We start from the raw sequence: 21,417 nt of genomic DNA, 5'->3' as shown, positions 1-21,417 counted from the left end.
ATTAACATCTGTCAGCCTCAATTTCTTTATATGCAATCTGAATGAGATGTTGGGGGAGGGAGGAAGAGTATAACTCTATAACTTACAGAGTTAAATAATTATTCATCATTTCTTTAATTAAAAAAAAATATATATAAGCAGTCAGTTTGCAGATCCAAAATACAGAAAGTAAAAGAAGACTACTGCTCAGTTGAACTGGAACTCCAACCCTCATGCCCACTTGCTCTGCAGCATTTGCAGCACTCCCACCATGAACAAATCCAGGCTCTGCCAAGCTCCAAGGAAATACAAGTTGCAAAACAGAAGGTGCTTCACACAGCCAGACACACCTATTTGTTTACACAGCACAGACTCCAATTTCAATCCCCTGAAGTACTCAACTACAGTAGCAGTGTAGTGTGTAAAAATGACACTTAAAATGAATAACCAGTAAATAAAGCCAATTTACAGGACTCTAGAAAGCACATGGAAGCTTTCACCACCTTCCTAGCTTAATAAAAAACAAATCTATGTATTAGGCTCTTCAGAATAGAAACCACCTCTTCATTATGTTTCTACAGCACCTAGGAAAAGGAGGCCCTCAATTGGTCATTGAAAATGCCAGAAAATCCCAACAGAAATAATGAGTTCTGCTTTTAAATGCTGTATTGGGAACCTTCTGTCCAGGTGACAGCCTGCTATTGCAGGATTTTTATTTTTATTTTTAAACAGTATGACATTCAAAAAATTATTGTTCAAGGCACTGTAATTTACACCTACAGATTAGCATTGCATTTAAGAAAAATCCTAACAAAACAACTTACTGCCTTTCCATTGCTACATTTGCCAGTGTGAAAAGAGACTGCCACCCAGTGGACTAACAACCAAGTACATCAACTGCAAGCCATGACATTCAATACAGAATTGTTGAAAATTTTATTTTTAAGAAAGTGCGGTTATTTTTAGGATTTTTCCCGTTAATATAATAATGTTTCAAATACATAAATTCACTTGTCATTCCGTCCTGCACCTGAAAAATCAACTTCTGCATGAAGGCACTGTACATATAAAGCTTTTCAGAATTACAAGAAAAAAATAATCTACCAAATCAAGCTTTCAGCAGAGAAGTAGTTAACTAGTGCAATCACTCAGTTCAGAGGTGGGTTATGTTCTAAATGCAGCTTGTGCCATCCTTGGGGAGGTTTAAACAGAATTCACCTGTAATACGGCAATGCTGAATAGCATACACAGATAGTTTAACACCTCTCGAGGTTTGGAGTTCATTTGTATTTGTAAAATCCTTCTCCAGTCTTCTTACCCAGCTTCTTCTCTTCTACCAGTTTATTCAGGAGTGGGCTGGGTGCAAAAAGAGGATTGTTGGGCTCTAATGAGTGCCATCCTGGTGGAAGAAAAGAAGTGGATGAATTAGTAACAGTTCTGTTCATATGCAAAGGTAATTGAGATCTGCATCTCCTTAGAAAAATATTAAGAGGTCAGAAAACTGCAGGTTTGGAACTTATTCTAGACTCTCTGAGACCCTTCAATACAGCTTCATAAAGCACAGATCAGTATTGATGATTATGAGCAAATCTAGCAATTGGACTTTAAGCATAGTCTACTCTGAACACCTTATAATCTCCACGACTGAGCATTTTTAATACTTTAAAAAAAACTAAAGAGAACTTTTAAAATGCATTTAAGTATAAGGAAATAAAACAAAGGCTATGCTGAAACGAAATTCAAGTGGAAAGAAATTCCAAGTTGAATTTATATCTGCGAAAGACATGGTCAGACAGAACAATATAACACTACTCCACAGTACTGGCTAAAAGCAAAAGTGGTTTCATCGAAGATGTCATTTTGAAAGTGACATTCTGCCTCGGAGAATATTTAACTCTATCCCAGCCAAAACCAGGACAGCTGCTCATTCAAAATAATACAACCACCATCAACAAGCCGTCAGCAATTATGTCTTTTTTTGTTTATTGTACTGACATTCATCCACTTATCAACTGAAGTGAAAGGGAGATAGTATACTTACATCTTTTAAGGTATTTACTGGGTTTCCTATTAATTGAGAATGAAAACATGGCTGGCAGAAATAGGATAGGGAGTCTCAACATTTGTTGCTTTTCATCAGAATTTCTTACCTCCAGTACATGTGTCTCTTCCCACTGATTCTTTTTCATTATAAAGTTCCACTAATATTACTATTATTTTCCACTGGAACTTGATGAAGTCAGCAAAACCACCACTGTTCTGTCCCTGTGTGCATGGGGACAGGCATACACCACAAATGCTGTACTCACACAGCATTCTGAGCTGAATTCTCATTCCTTTCCCCTCAACAGTTAAAAGGCTATGCCACAAACATTCAGTTTAAACTAATTAAGAGTCAGATTTTTATTAGAACATTCATCTACTATTTAGCTAAAAAGGGGAAAAACAGAAGAAAATAAGCATGCAGTACCATCTATAATGTATTTACTGGTATCCAACCCAACGTAGTCCAGCAGTTCAAATGGACCCATGGGATAGCCAGCCCCAAGCTTCATAGCAACATCAATATCTTCCTTTGATGCATCTCCTAGAGAAAAGATTGACAGTTTGATGAACAGAGAAGATTCCACATCTACTTGGCACCACTTATAAATAATTAACAGGGTGTTATTTCACCCTGGTGCAGCTCTTCACAGAAATCTCTGCACGTTTCAGAACCACAAACACTGGAGTCAGCATCCACAAGCTGGAGTATAAAGGTGAATCTCTCACAAAAAAAAAAAAAAAAGCCCTGCAGGCCTGCTTTCCATTTTTTAGCTTCCTCTTGCATATCAATATAGATCCCTACACTATTGATGGAGCCACAGCTACTGTGCTCAACCTGTCAGAAAGACTAGAGGAAGAATTGGTCACTATGAAGAATCAAGAGCTTCTTTTAGAGGCAGCTGAATAGTGTAAATAAGGAAAGATCTCAATTTCAGCTTCATGAGATCAGCAGCAGCTTTTGAATGATGTGCAGGACAGAGCTACCCTTACTCTACAACAGCCAGAAGGCAAGTGATATCCAGCTGATGGACAAGGCAGGCATGGCGGGAGGGAGCAGTAGCAGCTGAGTAACATGCTTAGTTACAGCAGCTTTCACCGGAAGATATCCGTCAGCCCCAGAGATGGCAGATAGGAGTGACCTGAAGAGACTGTGCAGGTGTAGTTAAATTTGTGAATTCCAAAATTATTTTTAAAAAAATAATCAAAATTATCAGAAATCTGTTACTTCTACTTCAGTCTGTGCCTATAAAAGTACAAATCCTGCACTGCCACGTTGTCACAGTTAATATTCACCTCATTCTTTTGCTGGGAATGCATATTTTATACTGTCATGAAAGCAGATGCACCTCTACTGCTTATTTCTAATACATATTTTGATAAAGGCAGTGCACTTCTTTGCAGATCCTATAAAAAGGACGAAGTTAAACAAACCCCAGAGGTACTTGTTAAATAACCTCCATGCTCGATGTGTACAGGCATTCAGGGTGTCCAAAAGCTTGGCAGGCATAGCCTATGCAACTTATGCACCTAAGATCAGAGCATCTTAGAAATAAATTTTCAAAATCTCTTGTAAAGGCAACAACTTCAGTGAAAGTTCTGTATGAAGTAACAAGTTTTATATATCTCCTTTTACCCTTTAAAGATGACAATTTTTTTTTTTTTCTGAGAAACTGGGAAAATTAGCCTTACTTAATTCTAACATAATTTCAGTTCCCCAAATTCAAACACACATAAATCCTCAACTCATCTGAAGTTGATGCAGATGTACATACTTCTATCAACAGATTTGTCCCACTTTCTTTGTCAAACTTGGGACTTGGCCACCTGACAGTATACAGTTGCATTACAATACAATTAAAATTAGTAAAAGGGCAAACACAGGTTGTACCCCTAGTTCATACTAGTCTCTCAGTATAAAGCAGAATTCCACAGAAACTTGACTGACTGCTTTTTTTGGTTTTCCACTAGGAATAGGGCAGTACAGACCACCACACATTAATATTTATAATATGCCCACTGTTTAAATCACTGTTCATATACTAAAGGTATTGTGCCTAAGCAAAAGTGCACATTTAACCCAAGAAGACTTTGTGTAAATAAAGACTCAAGGACTGATCCAATAAAATGGTATTTCAGTGCTTGGGGTTGCCAGGAAAGAGACCCAAATTTCATACTAATGTGGATGACAATCTGGCTCAAGTGTCTACTCTGAGAATTAACGCAAAGGATATGATAAAGATTTAACCTGATTCAATGGAAAATATGAATTAGAAGACAGCCATCAGGCTTTTCAAAACATTAACCAGCTTTTTAAATAGATTTCATTAGAGTTAAAAATTCATGAATGAACTTTAACAAGTTTGGAAATATACTTTTGAACAGTATGATACAAAAATACAAACAGAATAAAGATGAAATCAAAATATTGTTTTGCTTAGGCAGAGAACAGTCAATTTTAACATACAATCTCAGTGACTGTTTTCTTCTACATTTAATTAAAGTTCTATTGTCTCCTGAAATATGCATAATGATACATGTCACTTAAAGGCACCCCTTTTACACACACTGGAACACCCATACACTTTATTTAAAATTGTGACTTTTTCTAAGAGAATAACGCCCCCTCGCATCCATGCCTTTGCCTTTCAAGTCACTAAATTTGCTCTTTTCTCCCTTTGAGATGTAATTAGGTACATCTGTTGATGGATAAACAAGTAGTGTTGGTTTATATTTTTTTCTGGAGATCAAACCATCCCTTCCATGTGCTATAAAAGAGATTTTTAATATTTAAAACATATTTGGTAGAATCCTGATAATGGAGCGCTTTCATCTGTAAAAAAGCAGTGATTTCAAAAACAAAATGTTTCAAATGACATTCTTAGTAGCACGCAGCTATGAGCAGAGCACTTGAAATAAAAGCAATTATACTTCATAATTTCCTCCTTATCCACTACATTATTGGCTTGTTTCCTTTTCAAAACAATTATCAATGTTTTGAAAAATTTAGTGGTTCTTTGGAGATTCGTGATTATTTCTACCTACCCTCAGTATTAACGTAAAAGAGACCAGCAGTGAGACAGGAGTTCCTAAAGAACCTATGTCTAAAAAAGGACATAGAAGGGAACAGGAGGTTTTGTGGGGCAATAGTTGAGCCCAAATCACTTGTATGCCAGTACTGTAGTGTGACACTGAGTATTATAGTACTCACCTCACCTGGTGTTTTATTTCACAAGCCCAATATAAGTGAACTCAGGAGAACTTTGCTAATGGTCCCACTATGGGATTTTCAACCACTTTCATTAATGTCTCTTGGGATGCAGAGAGGGAGGTTCCTGATCAGTTGGCAGAGGATATTTTTACAATGGCACTACATTCACCTTGTCATCTCCAAACCAGAAACATTTTCCACCACCAGAAATTTCCCACACAAATAATGAGTACCTTACGACTCTGCATACACTGACATTTCAAAGTGAAGACAAGGGTCTTTCCAGCTACACATATTGGCTCATATTTGATGTTCACTATTCACTTCCAGCCTTTGAGGTCTGGAAGTTTTGAGGGAATCCCAAGGCTTTTCTGCAAGGATATAACATTTAGCAGTGTTACATGTCAACATTCCCTGAAGTCAATATCCCAACAAGTACCTCTCTCAAAAAGTCGAACAGCTTCCATCATATATGGCACCAAGAGACGGTTTACAATAAACCCTGGAGTATCCTATGAAAAGAAAAAAAGGGATTGTAAATAAACATTCTTTACCAGTACTACACTCAAATGCTACACGACAAATTAAAAAAGTGGATGAAGACACTTATTGAATCATCAATTTCTGGTACTTTCTAAACTGTATTTTTCATATGATTTATCTGCTCAGTAAAACACAAAAGATGAATTTCGCAAACAAGGAATGGCACATAAACATTTATCATGACTGAGAACAGTAAGACTACTACAAGCCCAACTCAATTAATCTTAAAACAACTTAAAGTGGTCAGTTGGCAAATGCCTTTTCTTTAGCAAAATTCTGCTGATACAATTTCCTGAAGGATACGAGAGGAGCAGTTCTTCCCTAACAGGTTTTTTTCTGCGTTCACTACTAGAAACACTCCTGGCTAAATAGTGTACTTTTCCCCCATTGCTCACCGGTAAGCCATGCTTTTGAAATTTAGGATCACTTCAATAGCAAACACCAATGCTACCAATGAAAAGATTAAGATACACGCTGTCAGAAGAAGGTAACAAACTGATACAGAACTTCTTCTACACAAACTTTAATCAAAATAAAAAATACAAAGAAAAGAGAAAGAACTTTGCAAATATAGTATTATTTTGTATACTACTACTGTTTCAGATGTTTATTGTTCATTCCATTTTATCTCAATATTTAATCCAGAGAATTCCAAGCAACTTTCCTTCTACAAACAGGAACTTTAGAAAAAAAAAAAGTTCAGATATGGAGACTGCATTACCCTCTACCCAAGCTAATTTATAAACAATAATTCATCAGATATTCTGCACATTACATACTGCAAAACTGTGACAGAAACAGGAAAAGTCAACTAAGGCCACAGAGCAATTTAGCAGTACAGCCAGAATTAGAGTCCAGCATCCAGACACTGAATTACTGGTAACTACCGGATTGCAGGCCCTTCTTTTTATGACCAAATGTCTCCTGGGGGCTGTGAAACTCAAGGCAGTAGCTTGCATAAAGCTACCCAGACCACAACTTAATGGAGTTGGAAAAAGTGTGCTTCGGAAGTAGGGTGTCCTCTAGAGAAAAAAAACCAAAGCTGCAAAGCAATGAAGATTAATATGGGTCTAGTTACTGCAGTCTTAAGAAAAACTTGCAATGAGCACACACCATGGAGGATCCATCCAACTGCCTCACAGTGCAAGAGGTAGCAGTCTTGTCTCTAGCATGGCTATAGATGAGCTCCTGCTTAAGCTCTCCAGTCAAGGCTTCTGCAGGACTGGAAAAGAAAAACCAAAAACTGTAAACCCTGATACTTGTGAGTTTTGCTGCTTCTCACAAGATGTCTAGAGTCACCCTGCTTTGCAGAATTTGTTGTAAATGTGGGCATTTTCTTTATTAAAATGCTTTTAATAGGGAAGAGAAACTGGACAAAAAGCAGCCTGGAAATTCTTGAAGTGCTCTTACATCTACTAAAATCTACCACCTTAAAATTAACAGTTTTCAAGAACAGACCTTCTGAACCGTATACAATTAAAATGTACTCACCTTACAACTGACAGGACTCTTTCCTACTGCTTTACTGAAATCCACAAGCGATTCAAAAGTCTTTTGGCTGGTCATTGGAGTCTTGATGACCTGGGCAGAGGGAAGATGGGGAGAGCGTAAGCACATTTATGAGCAGAATCCCTCTCGCTTCCCAGTACAGCAATGATTAAACTGTAATCCAGAACACTATCCAGAAATTCACAAAACATTTGTTTTACAAAAACCAGTTTCAGTGGATATATATGTAACAGACAGAGAAATGTATTTTAAAGATAGATACAGCATTTTGCACATTTTGAAATTACGTGTTTCTTTAAGATACTTTCCCACTCAGCCAGTATGGATGGTAAAAGGGACCATCCTTTGGAATCCCATTTAGAGATTATAGTATAACAGGACAACTTTAAAAGCTACATAGTCTCTGTTGCCTTAGGAAACATGATGGCATCAATCTAGGGAACCATATTAACAGACATAGTTCCCGATATAAAGAGTTATAACATCTACTCTGTGCCCAATGTAAACACGACACAGACACTTAATTCTAAAGAAAATTTTAAATTTATCTTTCAAATAATGTGACAGCCTCTTAGCTTTTGAGTAGTAGGTTTCCATGTTGATTTTCTTCACAACTGAGTCTTTTGTCACATGTAGTATTTTCTATACTTCACTGGAGTTAGGATGGATTAAGTCATTTAATAGAGACCTACCCCCACACACACAAAAAAAGAAAGAAAAGAAAAAAAAGACTTGCAGAAGCTGAACTGATTATGATAGTTGTGTTGAAACTGACCTCCATGTGCAGTAACTGAAAAATGCTATGCATAAGCAGTTAAGGCTGATCTCCTTGTTCATACAATTAAGTTACACAGAGATTTCCCCCCGTCCTAATGACTGATGTAAGGTCAACACAAAAAAACAGTTAGGACTGAGGAAAAGGCTTGTTTCTCAGCAGAAAAAATAGTATTCTTTTACTTAGACATTAGATAAAAATATCTGAGATACATAAGACTGCAAGTTTCAAGAATGAATTTGTAATATACACTTTGGAATTTTGAAACATTAGCACTAGTCTTTTGGATCATTAGAGAAAGAAATCCCCTCAAACCTATGCACTCCTGAGCATGAGACCAACAGTCTATGAAAATAGCAGATAAGACTCAAAGGCACTGCAGACTTGTGACCCATGAAAGACAGCTTCCATGACAGATGACTGGCAATTTCAGTTATATCTTTTATAGTGTGGGTGATTCTCTTGATTTTCCCCCTATTATGTCAAACTGAAACATCTGTTTTATATAGAAAATGTTGTTTTACAGTGTTTGTCAATGCCAATCCTGATTTACAGCAGTAGATCTGAAACAAAAGCAAAGCCTTAAAATGTGTGTTTATTTACTAATATTGGTGCCTTTCAAGATCAAGTCACTAAAAGCACAGCTTCTGTGCTTTAAAGTTCTTCAAATACTACTCATCAACTGGAGCGACTCTGGGCCAGGACATTCATAACTCAGGTGAAAAAAACCACTAATTATAAAGACTGACTATAGCAGTCATACAGGGATCACTTTGTTTTGTCTTTTACAAATTAGGATAGATATCTTCTGTATTTTTCAAACCTCACAGAGGCTTAGTGTAGATTTCTAAAGACTATCATTTGTTTTAGGCTTGAGACAAGGCATAGAACATTTAATCCATAGACATAAATTACTGCCAACAAGTAGTTCATAGCACAGAAATCAATAAAACGTATGTTAGCCTAAGGAATTATGCTAAAGATTTCTGTTATCTCCAACAAAACCTACAAAATTCCTTCCTTTTCTTCTTACAACATTTCCCCAGAGCATTTAGTCACAATATACAGGATGCAATATTGAACTAAAAAAAAAAAAAATCCACATGGATACAGAAGTTAGTGAGAGAGAATTTGCAAGTGTCCAAGCCCTCGTCAGACAACCATACTCTGAATCAAATTTGTTCATTTCAGCCAAAAGGTTCAAACATTTCAAAAGAGGGAGGAAGAGAATAATACATTCAAAGACACAGAGCAAGTAACTGCATAATAGGTATTTTAATGGGAAACAAGCAAAAAATATAATAAAGTGAATCTCAGGAGTTCAAAAGGCAGGCAGAACATATTTGAAGTGCTTGTCACCAAAGCAATACTAGAACTAATCACTCATGAGACAGAGGGAAAAGACTTACAGCATTTAAGGGCACAAAGTACATGAGACTTTGGGGCAGAGCAGCCAAAATGCAAAGTTTATTTTCACTTACTCAAGAGTTTCTAAGTTCTAGGTCAGCCATAACAGGGGAAGGTGAGAAAAAGCAGAAGAGACACCTGTCAGTTTTTCTGCAATGTGATCTTTACTTTGGAGGCTCAGATAAACTCTAATATCGGATTATTTCTTATTCTGTGCTGCATTGCAGTATATTAGAAATTGCATGATGTAGCCTAAAACAGTATGTTTAGAAAAGGTGCCTGAAAAGTTATGTAAAAACTTCTTTTTACACTTCCTTAAAGGTTGGGAAATATTGTAATACTTCCAGACAAATCATCTGGAACACTGAAACAAACATAACTGACTTTGTTTCAAAAGTCACAAGGCAGTATGATTTTATCTGCACATCACTTTCTATAGATTTCTACACTAGTAGCAACCAAATTCCTCTGTCAGTCATCGGATGATTTTGTTTAAGCTGTCAGTAGTTCTTATTAATCAGCTTGCCTGTGTGCCTGAAATGATCGCTATAAACGGCACCTCTGTTGGCAGTTCAGTGGAGAACTTCGGAGCTTTGAGACTGAAGGAGTTACCTCTGTGTTCAACCTGCCCCTCAACAGAGACTGCACCACCCACTTATCAGTAGAGTTAGCTTATTCCCCATCAGAAGAGCTGCAAACTGAGATCTACTCTTTCATCTAACTGAATTCTTAGTGATGATAATTGTATTGCTCTGCTACAGTGGTTATTATGATGATGTTATAAAACACTTACCTCCACAAGCTTCATCATAGGCACAGGATTGAAGAAATGGAGACCACCAAATCGGTCCTGCCTGGTGGTTGAGTTAGCCAGCTGCGTGATTTGCAAGGATGAAGTGTTGCTTGCAAATATCGTATGCCTGGTAAAAAGAAACATATGGATTGCATAAATGATAGCTATTTTTCTGACAGTAGGAGATTGGTACAGTAAACATAAATAGACATCCATTGGCTAACCATCCACAGAATTCTCAGAAATATCCCTACAGATTATTACGGTCCTTTTGCTGAGGTGTAAGTACAGCAATGATGAAATAACCACTGGAAGGGCTGTGTGAGTTTCTGACTCCCAAGTAAGTATGCTGAATACTTATATTAGGTGATGGAAAAAAAGACCGTAAGTAGAAAATTTTTGTTAACTCCCCAAATCTCTTCCAGGTAATTTCTTCAGCAATACTGGAAACCTAATGGTATTTTCTATTGTTAATCATTTACACATCTACAGAAACCAAATCATTTGCGTGTCAAAAGTGCACTTTGGAGCCTTAAGAAAAATTTGGAATCTATTTTTTTTTAAAATAATGATCAATGGTAGACGTGATGAGCAAATGTACCACCAGAGGAAAGAGCTGATGGAAAAAAAAACAGAGAAAAGATAAAAACTGCCATGCATAGGACACTGCAAAGGATACACAAAATCACAAGAATTTTAAGACACATATGAAGTCTTTTTCCAGACAATAACCATATTCACTAATTGCAATTTATAATAGTTTGGGGGTTTTTTTGTGGGTTGTTTTTTTTTTTCCCCCCCAGAAATCTCTCAGAACCTCAACAGCCCTGCTATATTGACATCACACTGAAAACTTACAGAAACGGCTTTTTCTTCAAACCACAAAAATCAGAAACTAAATTAGAGATGAAACCCTACCTTCCATTCTGGGCTGTATCCTACTGACCTTTCAAAAAGTTATCCTACTGGACTCATCAAATGTTAATCTATATTGGTATTTTGTTTACATTTCACCAAGATATAATTGAGCTTCACAACAGAGCTTTCAGAAAAGTTATGTCCAAGTTGTGGGGACATCTTATAGTGGCATTAAAAGAAAACATTTGGGGATAAAAAAACCCCACACTGCTTTCCATTTTTTATTACATTTTCTCAGTTTTTGAGAATTTGTTATGGAGAAGGAAATAAAAAATCCTGAAAATTCCTGCTTACACTTCTTACAAATATTATTTTGTTATTTCCCCACCATAAAGTGGGCCTTATATTGTTCTGAGGTGGGATACTAAAAAAAGTATTCTACATTTCATAGTTTTGACCTTGCAAGGTCAATGTATCCAAAAGACACTCATCTTCACTGCAAATGTGCCACTGTATACAAAGAATTCAAATATTCATATAAAAATTAAGCACATTGATTTGTGAGATGCTAGGTTTATATCTGGGTTCACTTAAAGTAAGAGATTTTACCTCAGCATCACTTTTGCGGGTGAATACTGTAGCCTCACACAACATAAAGCCTTGGGAATGAAAGCATTAAATTTCTATTGTGTACAAGGGCATTTTATTTACACTTTCTGCTCTGACCGACCAATTGTTTTCAACTGAGTTTAAAACAGAATTTACATGCCTCTGTGACTTAGAATTACATAATCCACGCTTCAGGTGACAGCAGAGTTGGAAGGCTTTTGAAAGCAACAGTACTAGTGAAGCCCTGGCGATGCTTTTCCAGGCCCCGGATTGCTTTCTCTTGATGCCATCTACTGGGTCATGGGAAGACATTAAAAACAGAGTCCAACACCAGAGAAACATACCATTTCAATAAAACGGACTCTTGCAGTCCAGCTCCGTTATGCAGTGAGCACCGAACAACACTTCTTTTGTAACAGTTTTATAACACACTGATTCTAACACAGCAAACAGTTGAAAACCACTGGCCAGTTCCTAGCTGAGTTTCCACATCTAAAGATAAATCCTAGACTAAGATGTTGATGGGCATTCTCACCACCCAGAAACAAACAGAAGGCAAGAGCTCTTCAAGTGGATACCCAAAAATTCTTTTGTCATGTTCATCATGATCCTGTTTGGAAAAGTGCTGCAGTGTTTCAAGGCCTAAAAGACACAAAGAACGTGGGGATATTCTACAAAAACCCTAGCCTGACCTTTTCAAAATGGAAACGTGAGACTAACCCAACTCAGGAAAAGGAAAACAGAACTGAAGAGTGGGTAGCAATGCTTTATCGCCTGCTCTGAAGATGATGACCATGTAACACAGTAACAATTACTGTATTAGGAGGGTGAGTGTAACACCGAGAGGAATATAACATACACAAGCAATTTTGCAAAGCTCTAAGAATATAAACCAGTACGCACTCAGACTGATGGCATCCAAGAAACAGCAGTCACTGTTTCACCTGGACAGTTATCCAGATGAGGAATACCCCAATGCTCTCTGGGGTTGCCAAACTCTCCTGGCTCATTACATTTTCTCTGAAAACTTAAGAGAAATTCACTCCCCACACCCAAATAAAACTTTTCTCAATAAAGAATAGCTTTCTCACCCCCCTCCATTTATAGATCCACTTTCAGAGAAATTATAGTTATTTTACAGAGAAAAAGGAAGAGGAAATAAGCTGTTTTGATTTTTTAATGTAACATGTTGGTTTTGTGCTGTCCCCAGACTTATCTTCTTTGGAAAGATCATCATAGTGCAAAAATGGGAGATGAACATGTAGCTGTTGCAGCTGAGGAAAGACATGAGACATGAGATACAGTACAAAAGAAGAAAAATGCAAGGTTTCACACAGCTTGTGTTCCAAAGGCATAGTTCATCATCTGGTCTGAGCAACTGTAATACACAGCCCCTTACGTTTCGATCAGCTACCCCTGCGGTAAGTCCCGAGATTTGAATTCAGACAAGTCCTCCCTCCTCAGAAGCCTGGTCTTTCATGATCTCTGCCTACGACATACACTCCACAGTGCCATTAATGCCCAGGGCCCCACAGAAGCAAAGCTTCCCCAGAGACTCAAAGCTATCTTTAAACAAATCTTGTCTTCATTACCAATCAACCACAAGTCCACCACCCCCACTAGTTAGTCCACATACTAGTTTTAGAAATTTTGAAACGTTGAATCTTAGCGAAGGCTGTAGGATGCCTGCACTGACAGGGAGAGCTTTCCATTCCACCGCAGTGCCGTGCAGAATGAATAAAGCCTACTGCTTCCTTCTACATACAGAAGAACACTCACTAGACATTTCTGCCTTCCCCCACACTGCTCACATGATCTGCTACTCTATATTCCTCACATAATTACAAATTACCATTTGTATCTAATAGCTAATATTTTAAACACTTGGGTACTAAGTTTCACTATTTTACTAGCTTTTATTTCTTTTTACCTAGACTTTCTACACTGCAACCCATATTCTTCACCATTCACTTCCCTTTTCTTTATCCTACATGTAAGGTATCTGTATGTTTACCATCATTTCTCTTAAAAAGGAAGGCTTCTTGTCTAATGTTATTTTTCCCAACCTTGCAAAATCATGCCTTTTGCCACAGGAAGGAGCATATCTGAACAACTCCCAATATCTTTTAACACTCTGTAATGTAAAATTTTATGTTTTAAGGCAGCTATGCTTATAAACAGCTCAGTCTTACGAAAAACAGCCTCAGGTGTTCCAAATATACTTATTATTAAATGAGGCTCCAAGTCCCTGTGCCCACTTTTCCTTGCTGACTGGTTCTAGACAGTTTGCCATTTAGTACATTCTAATTTGCTCATTAGCTTTCTCTGCTGAATATGAACAAAGACTCAGGCAACCAATGGTCTGTTTTCACAAAATAAGTACAATCTAATCATGACAAGGTATCCTGATAATTGCCGAAGGCACCTACTTACTTTTGTCTGTCAGATGAAGGGTAACAGCAAGCTACCCCGTGTTCAGTGCACTGCTGTTTGTGATCATTTATTGTTTTCAGAAGTACCAGGTAATTTTGATTACCGACCATATGAGACAGCCTGGAAATCTCCCCAGGCTGAAGCCAACTAATGATAACATCTTTTCTCCCTTGAAGTGATATTCAAACCGCAGCTTGCCTAGTTCTTTAGTTAGACAGTCTAGAATACCTCTTAGCCAATACCCCCAGATTTAGCTGTACTAGTTAAAACCTCAACCTGCAAGCAGTCAAGGTCTTGTGATCCTGAGTCATCCATTACAAGGATCAAGCTTCTGAGACTGCACGCTCGCTTAACAGCATTTTTGTGTTTGGATGTAACTCAAAAGTAATTTCCAACAGTTATCAAATATAGTTCAAAGAAAGTTCCAAGGACTGTAAGTAACTGAGTGAGTGCACAGTAAGAAATTATGTACTTTTACCTCACACACAATAACCAGCAATGAGCTATCTCCAAACTCTTCTAATACAAAGTAAACTGAGTTCACTTAAGTCACTAGTGAGCTGAGTATGACTTACAGCTAAGAGGCTGAGACTTCGTAAAACTTGTTCATGCTAGGCACACTGAAAACAAGTATTTTATCATCCCAATTCTCTATTTAAATATGGGAACACATATGTTAACCATACCTTGTGGACCAGGACAAGCTTATTCTACTGTTATGCGTTTGCATTTGGATTTGACCTTGCTGAGTAGATGGACAAACCTTGTGACTAAACATACCCGGAAGCACATCAAATGAAGCAATGCAACAAGTAAATACACCTGGCTGAATACACCTGAAAGTGTTTGTAGCATATGCACCTGGCACAACAACTATTCCATACCACGTGACAGTCTGGAGTTAGTCTAAGGGAGAAAAACTCCTGTTTTTAAAAAAAGCAGCTAAGACAATGCAGAACTAACGGTGTAAGAATAAAAACAGAAGATACAAAGGTCTAAGTTTCAAAACGTAACAGGAAAAATACTGTATTGATCCAGTATTCTGGAGCAAACTTACTCTGGAGCAAACTTATCCAGCCTCTTGAAGAGTTCATTTTTAACTTCCTGGTTCTCCACAATGGCTTCTATCACCAGATCCGTGCTGTGGACCACTGCTACTGCATCTGTGCTTGTTGTGAGGTTCTTTAAGGTCTTCTCAATGAACTCCGCACCAGCCTGAAACATTTCCAAGAAGTTGCAATGTCTATTTACAATTTATTTTTACAAGAAAATCCCCTTATGTGCTCTGAAGTGTTTTTGAGCCCTCAAAAATTCAGACAGTCTGCCACATTTCCAAATCAGTGAGAAAGTTCCAAGTATATACAGATACAATGCTTTCACTGACAAAATTTTCCAAGTCAATTAAACCTGCTTTGAAGCAAATAGGAGATCTTTGAATTCATTCTTTTAGGAAGACTATTTGCTGCAGTCCAACCTTCAGCATAACTGGTTTCACTCCTATGAACAGATACGTGCTTGTTCATGAATACTTCAGGAAATGAAATGGCCTACACTCACTACAGTTTCAGTGCAAATGTGGGGAAAAACTATTCTGTTTCCTGACTAGTAAATCTGCCAATCACTGACATAGTTCATGAGGAGAGAAATCAACAGAACTGCAAGACTTTGAACCAATGGTAAATAGAGACATAGTACAAGTAAAAACATGCCTGCATGCTAGAATGTAATGTCATATATGAAGTACAAGCATCATGTAAACAATTGCCTTTTGGATTAAAAGACTCCCCATAATTATGTACGGGAAATTATATTGCTCTGGTTATCCTGGTATTACCATAATTTTTCTTCTGTACTCCCTCATGCAAACAAGCCCTTTTTCATTTCCTTTGTCTGCTGCATCATTCATGCTGGTAATCATCAATACCAGTATATATTATATATGTTAATATGTATCAAAAGAATAATTTAATCTGCTGTGGAACTTAGAGAAACAGGCATAGCAACAAATAACCCTTAGGATACTTAGGATATAAATTTAGATGCATCAACTGCATCACAGCGACTTGCTGTATGTATTACTCAGTAATGTAAATGCAAAGTGTCTTATACATCTAATTCATGTTACTTCAGGGTAGTTAAACTTGCACTTTAATTTCCTTTGCAGTAATCCTGTGCCCAAGTCTTAAAAAAAAAAAAAAAAAAAAAGTCCTTACAAAGATATTAAGACTATTTTGTGACTATTGGCTTTTGGACAATATTGGTGCATTCCCAGGTAAGCACTCAAAGATAGCTTGCTAGTAAACTGAGATTAATAATTTGGCACCATTTCACATTTAGCATCTGTTTTAAAAGGTCACCAAGTTGTTTTAAATCTTTATCTCAAGGCTGCAGTCTACAAAGGAAAGAAAATAAGGTAAGACATCTTCCAACCTCCCTGAATCAAAAAAAAAAAAAAAAAAAATCCAAGTTCTTCAGCACACTGGAAAAAGTTTTCTTTTTAAGCCATATATTAACATGCTCTATAATACATAACTGTACACAATATCAGAACTTCAGTATGATAGTTTTATTCTCCTAAGTTTTCCTAGAGGTATAAAGAAGATGATGTCAACCTCAGGCTTATCCGCAAATTTCTTCTTTGTCACTCTCTTCAAACTCTCTTCAATTCCTTTTGTAGACTTTTTAAGGATTTCATCTGACTGGTCTACTAACACCACAGTGTGACCACTGGCTGCTGCAACCTGTTAAAAAAAAGATTCAACATCAGTATCATAAAACAACGAACCATATTGATTCGTGTTGGGCCAGACAATACACTACGCAATGAATTAGGCAAAAGAGAGCTAACGAACATTGATTCAAGACTTATGCACTTTACTAGAAAAATCATAAAAACCTGCACACAGTTGGGGCGCAGGGGAAGGGATAAAGGTGTCAAACAACTTGAGAGAAAAGGAAAAAGAAACCCATTTTTCCCCCAAGCTGTCTGCAGAATGCTACCTGTGCCTGGAGGCAGCTGAATCCTGTGGCTATGGCTAGAGAACAAAAAGCTGTCATGAAACAGCAAGTGATCCTTGGATCTTGTCAGGAAGAAGGGCTATGAAGACCAAAACTGGAATGCTGGCAGGGTGCATGGGTGGCACAAGGGATGGCTAACCCTGTGTTCCTGGGACGCAGCGTAACACAACTCTGCTGTGAGGCCGTGAGCATGTCCCTGCAACAACAGGAAGGTGAGAGCAGAGCTGGGAGTAGCAGTGAAACCTTCGCCACTCCAGGACTCTGTACAGACCTGCATGGCCCACAAACTCTCCTTACTACACACTTGGTACAAACACTGGCTCAGCTACAGACAGCACTACTGGGTTGTCTTTTTGGTTGGTATTCAATTAATTTCAAACATATAATGTCACTTTCTCACATTGCAACAGCCTATTAAAAATCAGCTGCGCATTATCTGCTACTTCACTATTCATTAACTTACATTTCTCTCGTTAGTTAGCAACAGCCTGTCTTCATTTTCAGAATTCTTGAACTAACAGAGTTGTAATATAATAATTGTGGAAAACAGATGTTAAAACATGGTTCCACTGGCTGTTTTTAAAGTCACACAACTTAGCTTACCTTCTGCAAACTTTTACTTTACATCTAACCTTGCACCTGGAGAGTAAAGATTCTCCCATGCCCAGAAGACCTACTCCAACAAAGCTAGCTGAAATGAAAAATACAGAGATATCTCCTGAAGAAAAGTATGGTGCTATTCTCATCCAAGTTGCCTCACTAATCCAGCAAATAAAGAAATGCCAGACTGCCTCTGGACAGCAGCAGTATACCTTTAACAAGGTGTCAGTCTGCAGCTGGACATTTCTTTATCCATCTTTTTTCTATTTTTTTTTTATTTTCACTATGGCCACTTCATAAAAACAACTGAATCATAAAAAACATTTAAACCAAGCTTGCACTCCTAACACTTCATCTGGCGCTGATCATTTGCAATGGCAAAGCAAGACCCTCCACTCTTCAGAAGAAAAATCAATACCAAGCACACTTTTAAGAGATGCTTCCCTGATTATCCATTTACGATTACACCAGTTGGCAAAAAATCCTAGAAAAATTAACATCTCCCTTTTCCCACCTCATTCTTACCATATTTACATAGACAGGAAAAAAGAAAAATGGCAAAAGGTCATACCATCTCCTTGCAATTCAAACACACGCTTGCTCAGACTCTACTATCCAATGATCTTAAGAATACTAAATAAGAAACACAAGAGTGCTAGGGAGTCAATTAATGCTTTTTTCATACAGAAGTGCTGTTCACATGGCAGAATCAGAAATTATGAACTCCTGGCTTTCAGCCAAACATTTCAGCAGAGGTTAGCTTCTCCTGACAGTATGAGTAAGAGGAGAGACAATTTCTTAAGTGTTCTAAAAGGGAGGAGAAGCTTTATTAATAGCGTGCAGAGGAGACCCCACTCAGTGTTACAATCATCTCTGCTTTGAGATAATTTTGCATTGATAAAATCAGAGGCAGACGGTCAGCAAAACAATCCTTGGTCCTTAACAGTGGTAGAAGACTGCAACCCCTGCTACTGCCAAATAACAGACATGTTTCTCTTGACAAGCTGCTCTCTGAAAACGTGCAGTCTAACAGAATATGCAGATCAGTTCACTTTCCCTGCAGAATTATAACCTTTGCATAGTGTGCATCTTCCTCAAACATGAGAACAACTTTCTTCAAAGTTGTTCTTTGATGGTTCCTTCAGTGGAAACCTCAAGCTCTAGTATCAAGGTACAGAGGAGTGTTTTTACCAGGCAAGTTAATAAACAACTAGCTAATTCCTTAGCAAAAAAAATAGCCCCCATATTCCTCCTGCTACAGATTTGCCAGGAATGTGAGAAATCTTCAGTTCTGAGAAGGAAACCCATTAATTCATTAAAATGGAGAATTGCTATTTATGAACTCCAATCTCACTGTCAATTTCCACGTGGGGATGCCTGCATACTCCAGTTACTCTTCGTGAAGTTTGTGAACTACCCTGGTATCTTGAGCAACAGGCTCTTTCTGTGAATTAAGTAAATATCTAAATCTTAAATCACTGACAGGACCGTTCAGTCTTCTGTCCCCAAGCTATCAAGTTAAAGATGAACTTGAAAGCCAAAGGCCTGAGATTAAACCCTGGGAAAATCAGTCCTATTTAAATATTAACCAATTCATAATTCTGCAAATGACTGACAGCTAAATGTTTGTTTTAGCTGCTGTATTCTACTTTAATAACTTGTAAAATGTCACTTGATCTACTCCCTTGGCAAGTCAGAAGAAGCTTCTTTCTTGGACCAACATTTCCCAAATATCGTTACACACTGTCTGGTTTATAAATGCCCACACATTGTCTTAAGAACCACCTTAAGCAATTTAAAACATTGACCTTGGTGGTTCTTGCCTACCTGTCTGACCTGAAGATGTGTGGATTAGCAAAAGAACAAAAAGTTTGGATGTTGAGCAACTGGGCAGCAGCGGCGCAGCAGCGCTTTCTCCTCCGCCGCAGCAATAAAACCAAAATTCACAGAAGTCTGCCAACACGGCAGAACGGGTGTGTCCCTCCACGCTCCCAGCAGCCCCCATCCTTGGGCTGCGATGAACAGGCTGCTGCCCACGCCAGCTCCCCACGGTGCCTCGCACGGGGCAGGCCGACGGGGTGAGACCCACGGGGCGAGACCCACAGCAGGCTCCAGCAGGCACGGCTGTCCGGCTGGTTTGTGGGCCACGACTGTCAGGCGTTGCTGAGCGTACGCCCCTCCAGCGCAAGAGCAGCCGCTACTTCTCCCACAAGCACAGGCTGAAAAAAGCATAGCGCGAAATAATTTGAACACGAACTATAATACAGTCGGAGAAGCTTTGTTTCGGGTTTTGTTTTCTTTTTTTTTAAATATTGCTCCCGCCGTGCAACTCCGAGCGAATACCCGAGCGGCGACCCGACCCGTCTGAGCTGGCACGGCCGGGCCAGCAGCTGGCACCCGCACGTGACGCTCCGCAAGGGAAGGCGAGCGGAGACCGACGGCTTCGCCCCTCCTGCGCTCGCCCCTTCTCGCTCGGGGGCGGGGCAGGGCGCTACACCGCAGCTGGGCTCCGCTTTAAGTAAAAACCCTAAGCGGAAAGCGAGAAGCGAAGGGGACGCGAGGAGCAGCAGCGCGGGGCGGCTGGAGCCGGGCTTCTCCCTGCCGCCTCAGCCCGGGAAGGGGCCCCAGCTGGCCGCAGAGCAGGAACCGCGGCCGCTGCCAGCGCAGCCCTGGGGGGAGCCGAGCGCCGGCACGACCGCACCTCATCCGACCAGCCCGCGGCGAGGCGAGCCCCGGCCCCGGCCCCGGCCCCAGCCCCAGCGAGAGGCGAAGGGGCCCTCCCGCGGCACGCGCCGCGTAACGGCCGCCATGGCGCCGCCGCCTCCCCTCACCCCCGCCTCGCTGCCGGGCCGGGCCGCGCCGCGCCGCGCTCACCTGGGCGATGCCGGCGCCCATGAGGCCGCCGCCGATGACCGTCACATGCTTGACGATCAGCTTCTTGGCGGCCGCCGTGGCGGCGGCGGAGGAGGCGGCGCGCACGAAGTGGCGGGTGGCGAAGGCCATGGCGAAGGCGCGGGGCGGGGAGCGCGGAGCGAGAGGCGGCGGCGGGGCCGGGCCCAGCCGGGCGGGGCGAGGGCCCCGCTCCGCCCCGGGGGGCGGTGGCGGCGGCGGCCGCCGCCCCCGGGCCCGGCTGCGCGCCGCGGGGAGAGGCGCTTCGAGTCCTTCACCTTCGCTGCTTTCGACTCCTTCGGAGGAGTCAGGTAGCGACAGCAAGGTCAGCACAACAGAAACGCTGCCGCCCGCAGCTAAAGCGCCCTGCTAGCCCCCGGCCGGCCTTCGGCCACCGGCAGGCTTGATGCACAGGCTGCTCTAAGGTCTGCCCTTTGCGGCCGGGGTCACTGCAGTTCCTTCCACATGTTCACGCTTCTGTTGTAGCAGCTCATTTTCTCAGAGTTAGAAGCACTCCGTAGTAAGAGTATTTCCAAACTAGAAGGGGATTTCATTTTCAGGCCAGCACAAACTACATAGTAAACAAACAACAACAAAAAATCAAATCCTTCCTTTGTAAATACTAATGGCTGCATTATATCAGATGCAGGCTACCATAATTTTCCATCTAACTCCTTTATCGCCAGAACAACTGGCGCTCCAACTCAGCAACAGCTGACAACACTGCAATCACAGCGTATTCTACTTGAG

The 21,417-nt window shown here is 39.9% G+C and overlaps 1 protein-coding gene across 1 annotated transcript; it reads right to left on the bottom strand.

Annotated features, from left to right (window-relative positions):
- Window positions 1-896: 896 nt before the first annotated feature.
- Window positions 897-20,815, bottom strand: HADH (hydroxyacyl-CoA dehydrogenase). The gene is made up of 8 exons (XM_072862979.1): window positions 20,653-20,815; window positions 16,773-16,901; window positions 15,218-15,375; window positions 10,261-10,387; window positions 7,268-7,357; window positions 5,673-5,745; window positions 2,450-2,566; window positions 897-1,378 (listed from the first exon to the last, which is right to left on the bottom strand). Exons 1-8 carry the CDS (start codon window positions 20,779-20,781, stop codon window positions 1,260-1,262), a joined length of 942 nt encoding a protein of 313 aa, XP_072719080.1. The 5' UTR covers window positions 20,782-20,815; the 3' UTR covers window positions 897-1,259.
- Between the last annotated feature and the right edge of the window lie 602 nt (window positions 20,816-21,417).

This window comes from Ciconia boyciana, chromosome 5, assembly GCF_034638445.1.
Source record: "Ciconia boyciana chromosome 5, ASM3463844v1, whole genome shotgun sequence".
NCBI lineage: Eukaryota > Metazoa > Chordata > Aves > Ciconiiformes > Ciconiidae > Ciconia > Ciconia boyciana.
This window is presented reverse-complemented; position numbering and strand designations above follow the sequence as displayed.